The following is a 17,452-nucleotide window of genomic DNA, read 5'->3' as shown; positions in this document are numbered from 1 at the left end:
TGTGAGGACCACAGCCCTAGAGTTTACAAGGTTCCAATGTGTGCTCCCCAGCCCAAGGATGAGGCATCCATGACCAGCATGAGAACTGGGTGTGGAGAAACGAAGGGAACTCCCCACACAAACATTCCACGGATCAGTCTGCCAGTCCAGAGAGGGGACATACACTAGAGCTAGCCATCTCTCAAGCCTTTTGAAGCAAAGTCTGCCGTGTTGTACTATGTAGGTACATGCTGGCATGTGCCCCAGAAGTCTGAGGTAAGTGTGCACTGCAGTAATGGGATATGCTTTTAGAGCCAAGACCAAGTCTCAGAGCGTCTGGAACCTTGACTGGGGCAGAAACGCTCTGGTTTATAAACTCTATTCTTTGCACAGGTTTTTAGAATTGATTTGTCCTGACGGAGTGACAGCCCCAATGCACTGAAAGTAGACTGGATGACGGTGACACTGGACAGTACTTGAGACTTGGACCAGCCTCTCACCAGCCCATCACCCAGGCAGGGGAACGCATGGATCCCCAGTCTCTTCAGATAGGCAGCTACTGGAGCCAGGCACTTTGTGAAAACATGAGGGGCTGCTGATAGGCCAAAAGGAAATACTATGAATTGGTAGTTGGTTCCACTCTTTACAAGTGTGAGAAACTTCCAGTGGTCTGGATAGATCACTATATGGAAGTGGATGTCCTTTAAGCCAAGGGCAGCGTACCAGTCACCTTGTTCCAGGGAAAGAATAGGGGCAGCTAGGATAACCAGGCTGAACTTTATTTTCTTCAGATACTTGTTTAACTCTCTTAGATCTACAATAGGTCTGAGACAACCTTTTGCTTTGGGAATAAAGAAATAATGGGGATAAAAACCCTTTCCCCTGAGAAACAGAAAAACTTCCTCTGTAGCCCCACTAGAAGGTGAGATTGGACCTCCCACTGAAGAACAGTCCCATAAGAGTGGTCCCTGAAGAGGTAGAGGAAAGGAAGTGGGAAGGGAATATCCCAGATCCAGTGTGCTAAGGACCCAGCAATCCAATGGGATGTGAGTCCAAGCATGAAGGAAGTGGGATAGATGATTGGCAAAGATATGGGTAGGAACAGATTGGTCTGTCACAAGTACTGGTGTGCTGCCCTCGACAAACCTTTCAAAATGTATGTTTCTACTGGGCCTCTGGCTGAGAGGAACCTGCTGTCGCAGATGATGAGGGAGGTGGTGGTTGCCCCTTTTTCTCAACAGATTGTGGGTCTGAGGTATAAAGCTCTGAGATCTGTGAGCCTGCTAGGGCCAAAACTGCTTCCTCTTTGTCACTGGTGTGTAGATTCCAAGCGACTTCAGTGTTGCCCTGGAATCTCTAGGCTATGCAGCATATCATCTGTCTTTTCAAAATGAGGGAGGGATCCTCAAAGGGCAAGTCCTGGATGGTCAGCTGTATTCAGGAGGGAGACTGTATGACTGCAGCCAAGATGGATCTGCTGAATCTACTGCATCCAAGCTGTCCTGGAGAGCTGTCCTTGCCACCAGCTTGTCTTCCTCTACCATCAGAGTGAACTCCTCTGGCATCCTCCAGTAGCCCGTCTTTAAACTTCATGATATTTTCCCATAGGGCGAAGTCATAGCGACTTAGGAGACCTTGCTGGTTAGCAATTCCAAGCTGTAGACCTCCTGTCAAATAAAGGTTATGACCAAAAAAAGTCCAGCCTCTTTGATTCTTTACCCCTCGTTGTCAACGCTCAGTGCCCCTACCTCTCCTGCTCATTAGCTGCTGCCACCTCCAAAAAGCTTGGGGGCAGGTGAGAGTAGGGGTGTACAAAACCTTTAGAAGGGACAAAGTATTTCCTCTCTGCCCATTTAGCCATAGTTGGGAGGGAAGAAGGGGGCCTGCCAAAGTGTATTAATCAGCTCCACAATTGCTTTGTTAATCAGAAGCACCACTCTGGAGGGCCCAACAGATGCCAATATGCCTGTGCTCTTATACTGGCATGCAATGGCACGCAATGGCAGAGGGTGCTCCAACAGTAGTCCTGATTTAAAGTATTTTAAGAAGCAAGCAAACGTGGGGACAGAGAGAATTATGTTGCAAAGTGGGCTTGGGGATAGCCCTGGGCAAATTCAGTTATCATTAATATCATTACTAATTTATATAGTGCCATCAGCTAAAATGGCAATAGACAGTAGGAAAAATGTGCCAAACAAGTGACAGAGTCCTTGCCCTAAAGAGAATCAAGTTTAAAGGTTCAATAACCTATGGTACAATAAGAAAGAAACATAGACTGCTGAAAGATCATTACACCTAACATGTTTCGCAGAAATGGTTAGCTCTTCAGTATTTTCGGAAGGAGGCATAGAAGAGCACTTGAGCTACTTTTTCTGGGTGTCTGTCTCAAGCACGTTGGTGACATGGAAAAAGGCATGAAGTCTGCAAGGAGTGAAGAAGACAAAGGGCATGGTTTGGTGACACGGTTATGTGGAGCATAGGGAGCGTTTTGCTGGCATTTTTATTCATATTGTTTCACAGTCTCCTTTAGTGTCTTCACATGGATTATTGAATGGGATGGAGGAGTGGAGGATCCCTGGGCTTGGAGGTGTTTAGCACAACTTTCTTGGGTGTGACCTGAAAGAAATTATGGAAATCATCCATCGATGTTCTCAGTGCCATCTCTGTTCCATGTCCTGGCATGAAGCCTTATTCGGCGGGGCCCAGGATATTAGCAGCTTTTAGGTGGAGCTGGAGGCAAGTGTCTTAATCAGCTTGCTCAGGAATGAGGGGTATATATAATGGGTAATAGTTGAAGAAATCACCTGAGTAAAATCACGGTAAGGATTTTAGGATTTGGTTTAATGTTAATGTCCGTTATGGCAGATGTCACCATTTGCCTCTGTTACACACAGTCTTCCAAGCATTGTTAGTTTTTGGTATGCAAGCTTTCATGTAGACTCAGCGGTGCTTGGAGAGGGAACCACGTGAGCAGCAGGACAGTTTGTTCTTGGCCTTGATCTCTGATTAGAAGCAGTTCTTGAGGAAGGGTTGCTCCTTGGGTACTGGCTGCTGGTCTTGGGCTGAGATTCCTGCAAGGAGAACTTGCCTGCATGTGTCTGACCTGCTTTGATCAAGGAGTGGTGTATATATATGTAAATAAAACAAGTTATATTTAGAATATCCCAGGACTCCACGTCACTGATTTCTCCTTCACTGGGAAACTGACTGGGAGGCCTTGGCTGGCCACCTGCTATGCTTGGCAGAGGGTTGACACTGGTGTCCAAAGAAGGAGCAACATTTTCACAAGCACAACAGGCAAAGAAAAAAACCCTCATACATGTAAAAAGTACCTAAAACTCAGCCTGTCTGCTGGGGAATGTTCTTGTGGAATTCCTGGAATTGCTCACCATACCAGATCTTTTTATTTATTTTTTTTTTAAAGCTACACAATGAACAACTCTGAGTAAAACCGATAAAAAGTTAACTGTATTTGCCAAACTTCACGTTGGAGCCAGCTGAAGGTTAATAATGCACTAGTCACATTTTCCATTTGCTAGTGAGTAATTAACTATCATCTTGGCCAAGACCCTTTCAGATTAAGCAATCAAAAGACTGTAAAGAAATATATCATTTCAGTCATTATATTTTGGAGTGAATTTACTTTTCATAAAAGTGAAACAAGTAGTACCAGGGCTGGAGCTGGGTACTATTATGCAGGCATGCACCCTGTAAACCTTTTTCCATGCAGCGGTGCCTATGTATCTCAGTCCTGCCCATCAACACCCCTACTGGTCCAGGCCTGGGCCTCTCCTGAGAAGTGCCCTGCCAGTTGTACTGAACCGTGTGGCACAGCGGCTTTGTGAAGTGCACCAACTAGAATTAGTATTCTGAACTGAGATACCTGGAGGATGGATGCCCACCAAACTCATCACTGACCTAAGCAAGATATCCAGAGGAACAGACATGCACTGATGTACTGCTTGACCAGGGGTAGATGGCGCACCACCCAAGTGGCAGTGGTTGGAGTCATTATATTTGTGGGGCATTGCAAAGTTTGGACTCATCATCAGTGATGCAGCATATGCTCTACCATGGTGTCTTTATACGGGAGCTCTCTGATGAACCCCTCCCTCACTCCCCATCCTGCCCAGATACGCATGTTCTGGGGCACTGAACACTGATGCCAATGCTAGTTTGTCACCCCTCCCATCCTTGTGTTTAGAGAGGTCAGGCAGCCAAAACTATTGCTTTGTCCTGTGGTGGAAAGCTAGGGAGGGGGAAAGGGCTCCATGCACCTATACTGGAACAGACTTAATTGTAAGTATTTCAAGTTTAGATGGTTTCTGATCAGTCTTGGACAGAATTTCAGATACATCCCCTTTTTCTCCTTTAACCAGCTAAATCTCAGTGAAAGCTGAAGCTTCTCTGGTGATACTGTGAATACTGTACATTTATTAAGACTGTAAATATCTCTGATGGAATCTAAAAGGAGTCTGAGGACATGGGATGGCTCAATGGGGTTTTTCCTCTCCGAGGACCAAATTCAGATGGGATGACAAGTGAGTATGAGTTTCCTGAACTACTTTGCTTCTGGTAGATGGTGATCCAGATGACAGAACCCACCCTCAATGTGAATACCAACAAATCTGGGTTTTCTTGACTCCGGGGTTAGTGTCTGAAAACATGTGGGCAGCAAAATATTACTCCGTACGGCATACTGCAGCCAAAATGCATGTCTGTCTGCTGCCAAACATTCCAGTCTGGTACTTGGTACCCAAGTGATAGCTGTTATCTGATCCCAGGAAGGAGAGATTTAAAGGCCTGAGAGGGAGGAAAGAGAAGACACCGTCTTCTTCTTTGATTGTAATGAACCTGTTCACTCTGACACCAGACTCTCACTAGGACTAACACCTGTGTAGTCAAGAGGATCACACGTGTGGAGGATTTGAAGAAATTATCAGTAAATGTATTTTGTATCCCCTGGGTTCATTTACTGACTCACTGTAATGAAAAATAGCACAACCTGCCACCCCCACCCCAATTCTTTTTAAGACGTGTGAATTTAGCACTAATAAAAGTTGCAGGCCTGACAGTCCTGGAGACTGAAGTGTTCCATTTATCTACCAGATGGGTAGAGGATGGGCAGCTACAGCACAAGTTTCCCACTTCTGCCTTGTCAGTGCACCCCTGCTCTCCAAACACAAACACAACCTTTGCCTGTTATGTTTCTGCATAGCATAATCCAATAGATAAATACCTGTTCTAAGATAAGGTATAATTACAGTTACAAGTAGAGGATGGTCAAAACACCGTGGCCCAGTTGTCCTCTCCCTGTCCCCTCCCACCATAAAACATCTTGGAGTGACCCTGTGGGAGGAAATCTCTGCCAAGATCCCTTCCTACAGATTTCCCCCCATACTGTTCTGTTGTGGGAGTGCAGGGCCTCACTCCCAACCCTGGCAGGTCCCCAAGGATCTGTGAGTCGCCCCGGCCAGCAACACGATGGAGGTGCTGTGCCTTACACCAGCTCTGGTCTCCACCCTCATGGCTTCCCTAACGGCCTAGCTCCATTGGGAGGGATCGGGGTGCATGTTCTATCCCCACGGGCACGTGTCACCCAGAAGAAAATGGAAAGTGTAAAACTTGCAAAGCTTTTATGGCGTGAGAATGTAGCAGGAAAGCGAATGCACAGTCACCCTCTTTCCAGGCTGCACAGTGTTATTCGTTCTTAGGCTTGTAGAGCCAAGTTTAACTAGCATAGCTGTCTTGACATCAGTGGAGCTACACTGATTTACAGCACCTGAGGATCTGGCCCACAGAATGTGATTTTTATGAAGGAAGGCAGTAAAGGAGTATTTAAACAAAAACATTTCATCTGTAAGACAGGCTTACACATGCCACACCAACAAGCATACAGCTACGTTCATTTGGGAGCCCGGCAATCTTAACTGCTCTGGAAATGTACGGGACTGGAGGAGTCACAATGGTATCGGGTGTGGGAATGTGATTGCATGACTACCCTTAAAGTCAAGGAGAGCTGTAAGGTAAGTCCCTGCCCACTGCTGTGAAAATGTGCCCCTCGCAGTCAGTGGTTATCAGCACATCAGCTCCGCATTCTTTATTTGGGGAGGGTTGCACAGTCCTTTAAGCAGTGAGTTCATTTCTCAGGGCTGACAACAGGGAAATAAAGTGTAGGCAGAGGGTGGTTGTTTCACCATCATTCATAGTACAAGTAAAATTGTTCAGTTTCTTCCAATACCAGATAATATGAAACTGCTGTTATGTGCCAAAGTGCAAATGCCTTATATCTGACCTGCTATACTGGTATCAGTTCAGTGGCCTGCACAAAATGAATAGGCAGAAAATAGCTGCACCTCAAAGCAAATTAATCTGAAATCATCTTGTTTTAATTTTTGGAAATAGAAAGAAATTGGGCCAGACCCTTAGCTGATATAAAATGGTTCCACTGAAGTCAATGGAGCTATGCTGATTTACACCATCTCAGGCTGCTTTCCAGAAAATGTTAATATTAAAACAACAATTACCCCTGTGTCTGTGCCTTAATTTGCAAATAAAATCAGAGCAGCAATAATTCAGGGAAGGAAGCTGTGATTCAAAGCTACACTATTCAAAGCACTTTTTGGTCATGAAGTGTTGATCACTGCGCAGAGATTAGGCCTGATGGAAGCTGTTGATATTTTGCTGACATTTTTGCCATTCACCAGTTTTGTTTCAGTGGTGCTTGACAGGATATTAATGTTTACTTATGCAAAGTGTAGCCTTACTTCCATTATTAATTGTTAGAGTCACTGATTTCTGTAATGACTTCCCACAGAAAATGAGAAAATATACTCCCAGGAAGAGAAACAAAATGTATTTGAGATTTCTGTCCTTTCATTGGGGGTAAAAGGTAATCTCTGTGCTCCATAGAGATCATGAAAGACAAAATGTACTGCTGCCCTTTAAAACTTGCAGTGAAATCACTACAATAAACAGTCTCCTAGGAACATCAGTTGTCACTACACTACATCTCATGGCAACTTGTGTATGCACCTCACTTTCAGCATGGATAGACATCACAAAAGCACAGGTCCCTACCATGTTGCCTAATCTTCACTGGCTGTTAGCAGTATAGGGCCTATGACTCACAGTTGATCAGTTCTTCTTCCATCCAGTAGAGGGCAGTGCTTCACATGCACACTACCCAGTTAATTAAAGTATTGAAAATGAGAGGAGACAAAGCAGTAGCAAATATACTGCAGGCAGAAGTTAGAGAGGCACTAGATGATTTAATGGGATTAATCTGCAGTAAGGGAGACTTTGGTTAGGTATTAGAAAAAAACTATAAGAGTAGTTAAGCACTGGAACAGACTTCCACGAGAGATTGTGGAATTCCATCACTGGAGGTTTTTAAAACCAGACTGGACAAACACCTTTCAGGGATGGTCTATGTTTATTTGGTCCTGCCTCAGCATAAACACCTGGACTTGATGACCTCTCAAAGGCCTTCCAGACCTCCATTTCTATGATTCTATGATCAATGAACTAATAGGTCTTTTCCATTTCTAATATATATACGTATGATTCTATGTAGACTCCATGTCATATTCCTAATTTATTCAGCCCTGAAAGTCAAAGATTTGTTTCACCAGTCCCAATTAACTCCTTCAACATCATGCCCAGACAGGTCCAGGCCATAATATTTTGCAAAGGGACAATTGGAAGAAGATAGACTATATATCATGAGAATATAACTTTGTGTGCCTGTAAAGTTCACATCCACAGGATCTCCAGGGGTTAACTATAACCAGCCCATAGAAAGCCTGCACCTTTTGTTTGTCTTGTACTAGTTTTCTGAATCATCATGTTCAAATAGAAGAAAATGAGCCCATGCCAAAAAGGGGATTCCTGTATCAGGATATTGTTACGGATTTTACTAGGGAAAAGATCTTTTGGAAAAGAGACAGGTACACGCATGCCTCCTCTGGAGAAGAAATTAGATCTACTGAAAGTACTGACATCATTTTCATCACTAGATGAAATGCAGCCTAGTACAGAAATGGATCTTAGAGACAGAAATGTTGCTTTGCACTTATAGAAAAGTTTAACTTTGTAGAAGTTAAGCTTATACTGTGTGTGGGTCTGGAGGACTTTTTTAGCATTAACCTAACAAAAGAATGTAAAGAATGCAGGAAGAACATATATTAAATCTTTTATTTTTGTTCCTATAGAAACCTCCAGTTTTTTCCTTTTCTCTCTGAGGTTTTAGAAATTCAAATGAAACATGACTCATGTGTTACCTGAGTGCACCCTGCCCCCAATCCAGAATTCAAAACCAACAATTCACAGGTTTTTCCTGTTTAATCAGGGTTTGTACAGGAACTTAAGCAAGCCCTGGAACCGGATCCAATGGCAGCTTGAGCTGAACTGGAAAAAATAACCCTAGAGCATGTTAACTCTTCATCTTGCTGGTTCTCCCCTTTGAAATGTTGCTCCTTCCTTTATAAATCTGATCCTTTAGCCATGCCTCCCAATTCTAATTTGGCACAGCTTAGGATCTGGCCCAAAGTTTTTTTCTGAGACGTTCCAAAATCAAGTGCACACAGTGTGTGATACATCTGAACTGTAGAATTCAGGGGACTTTTTTTTTTTTTTTTTACACTTATAAGCTCAGATGTTGATGCTTCGTATGCCAGAACAGGAATGAGTGTCGACAGTCCTTATTGAGACAGAAGCATTTTGTTAGAAACATTGAAACAGCACAAACTTCTAGTGGAGTCATGAAGAGGCCCGAGATTTAGATACATTAGACTCTATACTTCCACTAGATGTCTCAAGTTGGGCACCCAAACTTAGTGGGCACTTTTGAAAATGTGGACCAATGCAATTAAACTAAATAAATGAAAGTGGGTTAGGTGCAATGGTGTACAAGAAACAGAAATTGCCATACTGGATGCAATCACTGGGCTGTGAAGTCGGACATTCTGCCTCAGGCAGTGGCCAGCAGTTGATGCTTTACAGCGAGTGAGACAAGAAACATATAATGTACATAGCCACTGTGCAGTGCTGTAGGGCAGAGGTCGGCAACCTTTCAGAAGTGGTGAACCAAGTCTTCATTTATTCACTGTAATTTAAGGTTTCGCGTGCTAGTAACGTTTTAACGTTTTAAAACTAGTAACTAGTTACTAGTAGCTAGTAACGTTTTAACGTTTTTGGAAGGTCTCTCGCTATAAGTCTATATTAGATAACTAAACTATTATTGTATGTAAAATAAATGAGGTTTTAAAAATGTTTAAGAAGCTTCATTTAAAATTAAATTAAAATGCAGATCTTATTAGTTTAGTGTGATCCTTGCCCTTGGCTTTTCCTTGCTGAATTTTCCAATGTCCCCAGGCCAGCAGCGGGCTGATGGGGGCCAGCAGCCGGGACCCTGGCTGGCAAGGAGCCGGCAGACAGAACCCCAGGCCGGCAGCAGAGTGCCACTGGAAAATCAGCTTGCATGCCGCCTTTGGGATGCATGCCATCGGTTGCCGACCCCGGCTGTAGGGAAAGGAGGGAAAAATCTTCCTGACCCCGGCAGGTGATCAACTTTATTCACTAAAGTTTTGATCAGTCTTATTACCTAAGTTTCCCTAGATACCAATGTTATTAATGGCTATAAAGTGATCAAGAACTGTGTTTAACCCATAGTATCTGCTGTGATGATTTCCTGACGAAGGCAAACATTTATTGACTTCATGCTACATACTGCATTACAGCGGCGGTCAAAAAAAGCTAACAGAATGTTAGGATCCATTAGGAAAGGGATACATAATAAGACAGTAAATACCATAGTGCGGCTATATAAATCCATAGTACACTCACACCTTGAATACTGCATGCATTCCGGTCTCCCCATCTCAAAAAAGATACATTAGAAATGGAAAAGGTACAGAGAAGGACAACAAAAATGAACAAGGGTATGGAACAGCTTCCATATGAGGAAAGATTTAAAAGACTGGAACTGTTCAGCCTGTAAAAGAGGCAACTAAGAAGGAATATGATAAAGGTCTATAAAATCATGAATGGTGTGGAGAAAGTGAATAAGGATGTTTTTATTTACCTCTTCACATAACACATGAACCAGGGGTCACCCAATGAAATTAATAGGCAGCAGGTTTAAAAGAAACAAAAGGAAGTACTTCTTCACACAACACATAGTCAACCTGTGGAATTCGTTGCCCAGGATAAAACTATAATTGGGTTAAAAAAAATTAGGTAAATTCATGGAGGGATTGGTCCATCAGTGGCTATTAGCCAAGACAGTCAGGGATGCAATTCCATGATCTGAGTGTCCCTAAGCCTCGGTTTGCCAGAAGCTGGGACTGCCTGACTGGATGGATCACTTGATAATTGCCCTGTTCTGTTCATTCCCTTTGAAGCAGCTGGCATTCACCACTGTTGGAAGACAGGACACGGGGCTAAATGGACCATTGGTCTGACCCAGTGTGGCCATTCTTATGTTCGTACATTCTTATTTTTATTGGCCCTAAGTGTGCTTTAATTGCTTCTTTTCTTTTTTAGTGGGTTTTTTTTAATCAACAATTAATTTATTGTAAAAAGACATTCAAATGCCTTTCCAGAATAAGAAGCCCATAGCTTAAAAGACGTCTGTGTCTTAAAAGACAGCTGAAGTACCTAGCAAATATGAGAAGGTCAGAAACGTTGATTTAGATGTCTCAGATAGTCAGTTAGGTTGAGAAGTTACCTACAAAGATCAAAAGTCCACTAAAATGTCACAACCTGAACTGTTTCAGAGTAGCAGCCATGTTAGTCTGTATTCGCAAAAAGAAAAGGAGGACTTGTGGCACCTTAGAGACTAACAAATTTATTTGAGCATAAGCTTTCATGAGCTACAGCTCACTTCATCGGATGCATTCAAACTGAACTCAATTTCATTTGTGACCTGACTTTGAACAGTTGTGAAAGCTAATGCTTTAGCAAGAAGAATGGGCTATAAAACAGTTGTTTCAGGTTTGTCATTGGTCTTATAATCTATTTTCCTTATTCCCTGTCTTTATTTTGTTAATTTATTATTATTTCATTTGGGCCACATCTGGAAGTCCTTACTCAGCCAAATCTCCCACTGACTTCAATGGATGTTTGCCCTGAAAAAATACTATGGACCTGGGGATTTAACCCTTTACAGACGCTCCTTCGTTTTGTATGCTTCTTTTGTTCTTCTTTTAATCTATGCTCACATCATGAAAGTAGCACACATTTGGACAGGATTGGTATGTTTGTCAAAGAAAGGCCTTGGACTGGAATACCAAGGTGTTGGAGGCCAGGAATATGGTGCATTGGTAGACCTGTGTTAAGAGCCAGGAAAGACATAGCAGGTATGTTGTGGGCAGAACTGAAGTACATTGGTAGAGCAATGTATAGGGACCAGGACTGGAATAGTAAGGGTGTGGCAGAGTAGGACAGAGGTATACAGACAGAGCTGTGGGGATCGGGGCAGGGACAAAGAATAGAAAAGCCAGAAGCTTTATAGACTAGGACTGTAATGAATTTGGCAGAGCTGTGAGTTGAAGCAAACACAGTGCTTGCCTCATCTATATCTGGTTCTAGCCAGTACTATATTAGGCCATGATTCACGTTCATGATCAAAATATCATCCTAATTTTTACAAACAGGGACACCCAAGGAAGCACCAATGACCCCCACCTGAGTATCAACTGAGGGTTACAATGATCATTCCTACTGCAATGAATAAGAAAACAAATTTGTACTCTTGCAGGAATCAATTCCATGCTCAATAACTTTAAGGGTATGCTCGAAGCTGTGTGTTCATCAAGAGAGGAGTAGACTCCTTGAAGTCTCAAGTGTTCTTATTATTTGAAAGTTTATTTTTTGCATTTCTCAACATTTTAGATAGGGAGGCTAGAGGTTCATATGCAAAATGTGCTCGTAATTGCACACACATTATTTGTGAGCACAATTACCATGATAGTGCACGCAAATCAGATATTTGAGCTTGCAAATAGCCATTTGAGCTCTAATAAACTGTTTACACACACACAAATATCTGATCTGCACAAATGGACATGGTTAGGGCACATACAAATATAAATTCACAATTGTGCAATTTCAAAATGTAGCCCTCCTTTTATAACATGCCTCTGTTTTAAAGCACTAGTTCCCCATTTCCAACATGTCTCCCTGCAAGATTACAGATACAAACATCATCCTTTCTTACAGTACTTGCTCCTGTACAGTGTACACAACTCTTGCAAAAATGATCCAAACACAAAACTCGAAGTTCACTGTATTGTATTTTAGGAATTTTTATATGAATGATGCTAAAAAAGCTGCAGTTTATTGCCCAATAAGTGTATAATCCTGAAAATGATTAACTCATGATGAAAGCATAATGCACAAAGTGAGATTATTAACAGGCATATTCAAAACAGAGCAATTAACCCGAAAAGCAAATATATGCATAGTAGACTACAATATTAAAAAGAAATAGAAGGAACAATTATCGAGAAATCAAAGTTTCCATCTGAAATACTTTATCATAATTACTGTACTATACACAAGTTGCTCTTTGACCATTCAACAGCTCTTCATATTAAGCAGAAAATGAGTTTTAATTAGTGATTCTTGGTAATAAGGGCAAGAAGTTTAAATATGAAGGATTCATTCAGAATCTTAATATCTAATTCTTTTGGAATTTCAGGTAATTCATAGGCTTCCCAAATAGGCAAAGAGTTCAGATTTTTCATGAGTGGTAGAGGTTGGGAGAAGTAAGGAGTTTTTTCCCTCAAGTCCTTTGTAATGCCTCAACCACCTCCACCCACGTTCAAACGAGCATTGGCCAACTGTTTTCTCAGCTAAACAGGGTAGGATGCAACTCCTTCAGGAGTTTTTTGATGCTTCTGAGACAACTAGCGAGATCAGTCATGTGGTGTGAGGTGAATCACTCCTCTCCAGGACTGAGTTCATTACTTCTGTGTGCCAGTCGCTGGAGTGAAAGAGCAAGCATGAAATCCATAAAGGCGTTCCCCATGTGGGGGTGTGCGTTTGTCCAGCCCATTGAACTGATATTTAACAGAATGATTATTTTACTACACATCAGTTACATTCCAATCCCTTTGAGATTTAATCACTGTGGACCAGATGTCCCCACGGGGATCTACATGGCGAGCGAACTTTGTGTGTGCCTTTTTTCATTTTAACACTTCCCTTTCCCTGGTCTTCTGAGGGTCTCATAAGAGAGCTGTCCACAGAATCCAGCATACGCATGGGAAGGACAAAGAGAAGGGGTGGACTCTGAGCATGGTCTGGGGTGGCATATCATCTACCCACTATGCCCAGGAGGAACCACTCAGAAATTAACACCGTTTAGAGAAGTGCTTTAATCCTCTGTGCTGTGGAGACTAAAGGAGCCTTAGGGGAAGCCCTGTCAGCACAGCTCCACCCCTTCTACGGTGGGGGGAGAGACAGGGCCAGCTCTAGGTTTTTTGCCGCCCCAAGCATAAAAAGGACGGCCGGAATGCCGCCCCAAGCACATGCTTGCTTTGCTGGTGCCGAGAGCCGGTCCTGGAGAGACAGGAAATCCTGCTCTGCCTCTCTTCTGTGGAACAATCTGATGAGAATTCTGCCTCGATGAGTTTTGCTCCCCTCCTCTCCTCCTTAGGAGGAACACTGGGTGCAGTATTTTTTTCTTGTGTGATATGAGCATAGCAGCAACTATAAGAAGTTTACAAGGGCTGAGACATGGCCACTTTCTCAATAGCCAAAATCTGTTGAATGATTGCAGCTAATGCCTGGTATTATAAACTGTTGAAAGGTCAAAGGGAAAGAGCACAAAGCAGTGAGCAAATATATATTGCAGAGAAAGCTGAAAGGTCCTAAACGGTCTTTAACAAATATATCATAGAGCCCTTAATCCTGCAAACTGGTAAAGCCAGGACATTGTTGCCAACTCTCATGCTATGTGCGGTTTTCCTTAAAGCCCCAGTTCATGGAAACATGGAAATGCATGTAAATCTCAGATTTCATTTTTAAAAAGCAGTTCCTAGCCCTGATGGTCACACAGAAAACTTGAAATGTGACCTAAGTGTACCTTAAAGGCTCCCCCAGAAAAAAAGAATTTAACAAGAACCCCAAATTTATTATATTTTTCAAGAGGCTTTGATTATTTTTAAGCTAAATCCCATGATCTAACATGGTTTTTGAACATTTGGAGTTGGCAATACTGCCTCTATTCATTATTCAGTGGATAGTCCCACTTTCTGAGAAATATAATCCCCGTATATCATCCGGATTATTGGTTTTATTAGAAGTGAAGAGCATGATGTGTCCTGGAAGTCCCCAGCTGGAGGATGCCCCTTGGGGAACGTAGCCAGCCAGTACGGGTTAGAGCAGTCCCAGACTCTTCTAACCTATGCTGCCTGTGGACAGGGCTGGGTAGAGAATTTTGGAGCCATACCCAATTCTCTGATTGCCCCTACCATCTCTGCTGCACTCAGCAGAAACTGGAGGTAACAGAGAACCTAGCCCTCTCTGTAAAATTCTAATCCAAGGACTTGCAGGTTCTGTCTCTATTAGACAAGATAACTGGATACAAGAAGAATGTAGGGGCGGAGTGAGTTCTTCAGTTTTGGCTCTAAAATAAGGATTAACAGGCCTTGCCCAGAGGCATTAACCAAGCCAGATTTCCTTGTATGCTGATGAGAAAGGGCAATTCAGAGAACATACCAAGTCTACTGTGGCCTGCAGGGAGTCAATAAAATGCTTGCACTGTCTTGTTCTTATGATTAAGAATAAGTCCCTTACTACCATGCAGAACTAGTGTAGCTGGTTCAAAGATACCTGTCAGGAGACAGAGCAAGTACTTTGGGGCTGCTCAACATAAAATCAGACTCCGTGCTAAACCTAGGGTGCCTTTTTGTTAATAAGGTTTCAGTCCCTTTAGCTAAGGCAACAATCAAAGCAGTCCCAAAAGGTGAAAGGAGGAAAAGGATTAATTATATGACTCAGTGCTTACCTAACTTGTAGTCAGATTACCTTGGCCAACTCTGGGGAGAGAGATGGGTTTGAAAAGAGATGGCAAATAAAAGTATTTTAAAACAAAGTTGCCTAAAACAAACAACACAGAGTTAGTCTGAGTCACTGCAATTTGCTAGATAAGGCGAGTCCTAGCAGGGTGGAGTGGGAGTCATTTTAATTGTATCAAACCTGCTCACAGAATGATGGTGCATTTGTAAATAGGAGGAAAGAGGAAGACAAGTGGGAAAATGCACTAATCTCTGGATTTTATCAGCCTAGTTTGGATCACCAGAGAATGAATGATGGGTGTCAGCTGGGGTGTCCCTTGTTCCCCGTGATAGACTTTTGTCACAGACCAGGGCAGTGATGGTCAGGCCTAGCGTTCAGAGTCAGTGGCAAAAAACAGCACCAATGGTCAGAGCTGGAGTCAGGAACCAAGCAAGATTGTCACAGGGGCAGTTGCAACTGCGGGCATAAGCACTAAGCAGCCACTGGCCTGGTGCTGCTGCTGGGTGTAAGACCAAGCCTAGTGATACCTCTCAACCAACCAGGGTGTCTAGTCAATAAGGGTGTTCAGCTGTAGGTCAACAAGCTAGTCCCAGGCTTGGCTGCAGGCCCTGATTCTGCAAGCTTTGACACTAGAGGTGGATTTTCCATACTGTTCCATTGCTACCACTAAAAATAAACATTCCTTTATGACTGGCTGGTTGCTGTGAGCCCAGCTAATAACTTTAAAATATGAGTCCATTGATGTTACCAGCACACCCTATTGGCTTCTGACATCTCAAAAGGCTGGATTTGTCAGAATGAGTCGCACTGGTGTAAGAGGCCAGTTGGACTCTATCAGTGTGTTTTGTCTCGGACACCTCAATCTGTGGCTACTACAGCAAGGCGTGCAATGTCATCACACTATATTTAGATTTCCCCATCTTTCAAATCTATCCAGAAGTAGGAACCACGTAGGTGAACTCCAAGTTAGCTCTCTGATATCATAGTTTATGCCCGTCTTGATCTGTTGCAATGCCTCCTGTCCTACACAAAGGGAATGACTTTTTCTTACAGAAACTCAGTGTTATTCATTGGAATTTATCTTTCAGGGCTGGAAATTCCCTGGAGCACAGGAGAGGTTTTAAAGAGCTAGTAATGTAGATGTAACAAGCAGATAGTGCTTTTAAAAATAACACCAACACCTCCCATAATATATAACTCCAAGTCTGAAAACCAAAAGTCCATCGGATCTTCCTCATTACATTACATTCAGCACATTAAGCCAAAAAGACTATTTTGTTATGGGTTATTTTGATCTTCAGTTGGATTAGTCTCATGATTTACAGATGAGCTGCATAGAGTGCTGTGCTTCAAAAATATGTTTATTTTAATTTGCACATCATAATATAAGTGATTATCTGCACAAAGTTGGGTCATTTTACCTCTTTGGGAAACATAACCCCCTATTAATTAAAGTATGTATGTCAATATTGAGAGAGTAAAAGGTTGCTAGGAAAGTTTTATGTTGCCCAGTTGCCCAGTAACAGTCCTGTTTTGTGGCAACTTGCAGCAGGACTCCGAGGAATGACCCAGCTTCCTTGTGAGACCTTCTTGTTGCAATAGGTTGATAAGGTAAATTTGAAGTGGTTGATTCCTGAGAAGATCAATTGCAGTTCTGCATATCAATACAAAGGCATCTGCAAGGCAGGGGATTTGTCACCATTTTTATACAACCACATTTGAATACTTCAAAAATGAATACACAATCCAAAGGAAAATGAGGGCCACACACTTAGTTGCTGTAAATTGCTGTAGCTCTATTGACCCTATTTTTTACCCACCAAGGATCTGGTACTGACTGGATTATACTGAAGGGACCAGCATAGCTTCAGACACTATAAATGCTCTTTTCAAATTGTGTCTCTTTCTGGGGCTTTTTCTGTAGCCTTGTGGCCTCCTGCTGCAAGACACTTCCCAAGGGAAAGAATCTGGTATAATCTGATGCATGAGTACAGACCATGTGGGCAATGCTTTCACTTAGGAGCACAGAAGCTCTTGGTGAAGCTTGTTATGGGCAATGACGGAAAGAAGTCCTTTCATACCCCTTTGAATTAACAAAGGAGAGTGGACATGGAGGACTGAAATCAGGGTAAGAACCGAACGTGTCATTTGTGCACAAAGGGGAGATGAGCCTGGAGTTCTTGAGCCATATTTGTGCTATAAATATAATGGGCCAAATCCTCAGCTGGTGTAAATCAGCACAGCTCCATTGACTTTAACAGAGGTATACGGATTCGCACCAGCTGAAGATCTGTGCTATACTTTGCTCACCTGCATGAAGTAGCAGGAAGCAAGTTAGTTTTGCAGCAAGATGCCTCTCCTCGCAAATTAAACCAATACTGCAAGGCTGAATTCTTGCACCTCTACATACTAATGGACTGACTATTAAAAAGCAAAACTTTGTCAC

The 17,452-nt window shown here is 42.7% G+C and overlaps 1 protein-coding gene across 1 annotated transcript in view; it reads right to left on the bottom strand.

Annotated features, from left to right (window-relative positions):
• Positions 1-1,416: 1,416 nt before the first annotated feature.
• LOC144929547 (uncharacterized) overlaps positions 1,417-17,452 on the bottom strand; it is a 56,429-nt gene continuing 40,393 nt past the window's right edge. Inside the window, exon 3 of the mRNA XM_078849377.1 lies at positions 1,417-1,646. Within this exon, the coding sequence (XP_078705503.1) occupies positions 1,417-1,646 (230 nt within the window). The remainder of the gene's footprint in view (positions 1,647-17,452) is intronic.

This window comes from Lepidochelys kempii, chromosome 18 (genome assembly GCF_965140285.1).
Source record: "Lepidochelys kempii isolate rLepKem1 chromosome 18, rLepKem1.hap1, whole genome shotgun sequence".
In the NCBI taxonomy this organism is placed as follows: Eukaryota; Metazoa; Chordata; order Testudines; family Cheloniidae; genus Lepidochelys; species Lepidochelys kempii.
This window is presented reverse-complemented; position numbering and strand designations above follow the sequence as displayed.